Genomic DNA, 3,990 nt, shown 5'->3' with positions numbered 1-3,990 from the left:
TCCGAGCTTGGAAGACGGGGGCAGATTTCTCTGGAGATAACAAAGACACTTTGTCACTTTGGGCGCAGCCTCGGTGCAAATCTTTAATTGCAAGGGAGGCGGGGGGAGGAGGATAGAGAGTCTCAAGCAACCAAGCGCGGGTCTCCCGGCGGCAAGGCCCCCTTTGATCAGGAAAATCCAATTATTTGTGTATATACATTTCCCACATAGTGATTACTTCATTAATTGTCCCGCCTTTATCTCCTCCCTTCCCATCCCCCCTAATAATCAGTTCTTTTATCCAGACCAACAAACACACCATAGGAGCTTTGTGGATTCAAAGGATTTGCTTTCGCTTCTGAAAGAGCCGCTATTCTTTGATGATTGGGTAGCGGCAAACTTCAAAGCCATAAATCTTCCCTCTGACTGGCTGGCGGCCCAGCAAAGTCCTTATCAAATTCTTGGAGGTGATCCTGAAGCGCTCAGACTTCGCGCTGGGCGAGCGAGCGGGGTGCGGCCAGGGGCGCGGGCAGGGTGGGCCCCAGTGCACAGGGCGGGCGCCGGCGAGGGGCGAGGGGGGCCGTCCGTCCTGCCTTGGGGTCTCCATGCCTCGGCTGCGCCCTGCTCCGCAGCCAACCGCCGGCAAACTGTAGCCATGGCCGCCGTTGCCGTCCTCCGGAACGACTCACTGCAGGCCTTCCTCCAGGTCAGGGCTGGGCTCGGAGGGGGCGAGGGAAAGGTGGGAAGGGTCGGGTCTCGATTTCTCCAGGTACTCTGCGTACCCTGAGTCTCAAAAGGAGCCGTGCTCCGTGGATGTCGCTGGAGTCAGACTTAGGGGGGTGCCCACGCCAACTTAGCACCTAAGCTTGGTGTCAAGAGTGTGGCCTTTTGGGGAGGGACCCGCGGGTCCAGGGGTGGTACTGGGGTGCCTCTGGCTGAGAACAAGGCCCTAGCTGACCCAGCGGGGCCCCCCCGGCTGATTTCAGTCAGGGGCGGGGGCGGGGGAGGAGCCCGAGAGTCGCGTGGAAAAAGCTTAAAAGATGAGAGGGAGGGAGTAAGGGCAGTCCGGCTGTGGGTGTCTCCAGGCCCCTTCTGACCGCGGAATCGGGAGTCGCGGGTCGGATCCCTTCCCCTCCCACTCCGTGCCTGGTTCCTCTAAGATTGGGTGCCGTCTCCGTGAGCCAAGTACAGTAATTCAACAGGAGCCCTCGTGCGCTCCGCGTGCAGGTAGCGCAGGCACCAAAAGTTTCCCGGGACTGGTGGGTGCGTGCGTGGGGTTCGGTGGCGGGGGAGGGGCAGCGGGCGGGGGAGGGGCGGCAGTATAATAGCTGGCGAGGGGGTGGCGGGCTGGCCTGGAGACCGCGCTTGGAGCGCTAACCTTTTGTCTGTTCTCCGCCCTCCCCGGCCGCCGCCCATGCAGGACCGCACCCCCAGCGCCTCCCCGGACCTGGGCAAGCACTCACCCCTGGCGCTGCTAGCCGCCACCTGTAGCCGTATTGGCCAGCCGGGCGCTGCGGCGCCTCCGGACTTCCTGCAGGTGCCCTACGACCCAGCGCTGGGCTCGCCCTCCAGGCTTTTTCACCCGTGGACCTCCGACATGCCGGCGCACTCGCCGGGCGCGCTGCCGCCCCCACACCCCAGCCTGGGGCTGACGCCGCAGAAAACTCACCTCCAGCCGTCCTTCGGGGCGGCGCACGAGCTACCGCTTACCCCCCCTGCCGACCCCTCGTACCCTTACGAATTCTCACCCGTCAAGATGCTGCCCTCCAGCATGGCGGCGCTGCCCGCCAGCTGCGCGCCTGCCTACGTGCCCTACGCGGCCCAGGCCGCGCTGCCGCCCGGCTACTCCAACTTGCTGCCCCCGCCGCCCCCGCCGCCGCCTCCCACGTGCCGACAGCTGTCCCCCAACCCAGCCCCCGACGACCTCCCATGGTGGAGTATCCCGCAGGCGGGCACCGGGCCGGGGACCGCCGGGGTTCCGGGGGGCAGCCTGTCGGGAGCCTGTGCCGGCGGGCCCCACGCGCCCCGCTTCCCTGCCTCTGCTGCCGCTGCTGCCGCCGCAGCCGCTGCCGCCCTCCAACGGGGCCTTGTGTTGGGTCCGTCGGACTTTGCCCAGTACCAGAGCCAGATAGCCGCGCTGCTGCAGACCAAGGCCCCCCTGGCGGCCACGGCCAGGAGGTGCCGCCGCTGCCGCTGCCCCAACTGCCAGGCGGCGGGCGGCGCCCCGGAGCCAGAGCCGGGCAAGAAGAAGCAGCACGTGTGCCACGTGCCCGGCTGCGGCAAGGTGTACGGCAAGACGTCGCACCTGAAGGCGCATCTGCGCTGGCACACGGGCGAGCGGCCCTTCGTGTGCAACTGGCTGTTCTGCGGCAAGAGCTTCACGCGCTCGGACGAGCTGCAGCGGCACCTGCGGACTCACACCGGCGAGAAGCGCTTCGCCTGTCCCGAGTGCGGCAAGCGCTTCATGCGCAGCGACCATCTCGCTAAGCATGTCAAGACGCACCAGAATAAGAAGCTCAAAGTTGCTGAGGCCGGCGTCAAGCGGGAGGACCCACGGGATCTGTGAGCCCAGCCGGGGGCGAGTCTAGACCTTTCCCGTCTCGCACTCCCCAGCACCTCTACGGGGAAGGAGGGCGGTCCTGGGGGCCTGTGGGCAGCTGGCTGAGGGGAGTCCCAACAGAGGCACTTGCCCCTTCCTGATGTCTGCCTCCAGTTTCCCTGGCCAGGCCGGCGGACGGGGACCCCTGTGCCCAGGAGAAGCAGGGGAGGTAGGGCGGAGGGCTCTGCGCCACGAAAGGGCGGTTTCGAGCTCTGAACCATTCCCACCCACCGTCCGGGAGACCTGCCGTTTGGGGGGACTGCCCTGAGCTGACCTGTGTATGGGAAACGTTGCTGAATTAAAGCGGAAGAACCTTGGGAGAGTTGAAATGGTGCTGGGTTTTTTGTTAGGCTACGGCCCAGCTTTGTACAGGTTATTTAATAGCTTTGTTAAAGAATAATTATAATAATTACATTAATAAAAATGTTACTTTTGTCCTCAGCTCCATGCAGAGCTACAGCATGAAATGTCTATGTAAAGCAATCAGCAGTTGCAACGTCAAAATAAATACGTTAACTCCGGGGGTCACCTCGGGAAGACCCCGCTGAGCCGGTCTCATTTGATCTTTTCTTCTTCCGGGAGGCTTCACAAAGAGGTCAGGTTTCACCAGGAATTTGGAGGTTCCTGGAGGCTGCTCACCTCCGAGACTTCTTTGGTTTGGAAGATTCTGGGGAAGTGTATTGGGTGCATGGATGGAGGAAGTATGGCAGGGTCTGTTTTGTGATAAAGAAGATAGGGCAAGATTTTCCAGTCACACCCTGCATAACTAACTTGTGCGGCCTTAGGACTTCTTACCTGGAGAATTCCCTGTGGCTTTCCATTTGTTGGTACTCTAGAAACAGGTCTTACACCAGCTTCTCTTCCTCCTGGCAGCCAGCTATGCTGGTGTCTGGAAAGGCCCTAGCGACTCCAGGATCTATTCACAGGTGAGATTTTTGGAGAGTTAATAGATAAGCTGGGGGCCCTTGTTCAGGTTTGTCTCTGCCTGGGAAAGAGGCATCAGTCTTGCATTTCAGCCCCATCATGGTATACAACGTTGTCTTAATTATTTTGCTGTACAAACCTTAAGTCTTGTTTCACAATAGCCTTGTTTCTGGCTGGACCTGGAAGTATAGTTCCATTTTGTATCTTGGGATTTTAATAATCATTGAAGTAGACTAAGATTTTCTCAGGGAGGGGCCAGGAATACTCATATCCAGGTTTCTCTCCTGATTCTAAAATGTGAAATTTTAAAGTTTACAAGTGCTTTTTTCAAGTCTCAACTCTACTGGTTCCTTGATGTTTTCTAATATTTGAGTTTTTAAACCTGAAACTGAAATCTTAATCTTCTGACTTAGAATTAGCAAAGAACAGTAACATTTTAAATTTTGTTAATATGCTAAGCTGGCATCAATAATGTCAAATTTCAGTGG

General features: G+C 59.0%; 1 protein-coding gene across 1 annotated transcript; it reads left to right on the top strand.

Annotated features, from left to right (window-relative positions):
- The first annotated feature begins 553 nt into the window (after positions 1–553).
- SP5 (Sp5 transcription factor) lies at positions 554–2,599 on the top strand. The gene is made up of 2 exons (XM_080669342.1): positions 554–685; positions 1,400–2,599. The coding sequence occupies exons 1-2, from the start codon at positions 635–637 to the stop codon at positions 2,543–2,545; spliced, it is 1,197 nt and encodes a 398-aa protein (XP_080525468.1). The 5' UTR covers positions 554–634; the 3' UTR covers positions 2,546–2,599.
- The last annotated feature ends 1,391 nt before the right edge of the window (positions 2,600–3,990 follow it).

Source organism: Plecotus auritus, assembly GCF_963455305.1.
Source record: "Plecotus auritus genome assembly, chromosome: 5".
NCBI lineage: Eukaryota > Metazoa > Chordata > Mammalia > Chiroptera > Vespertilionidae > Plecotus > Plecotus auritus.
Note: the sequence above shows the minus strand (reverse complement) of the source record. Positions and strands in the feature narration are given on the sequence as shown.

Excerpts from the sequence above, each read along its gene's own strand:
- SP5 (XM_080669342.1), top strand. The coding sequence starts at position 635 with ATGGCCGCCGTTGCCGTCCTCCGGAACGACTCACTGCAGGCCTTCCTC. Across the intron at positions 686-1,399 it reads CACTGCAGGCCTTCCTCCAG|GACCGCACCCCCAGCGCCTC; the intron begins GTCAGGGCTGGG and ends CCGCCCATGCAG.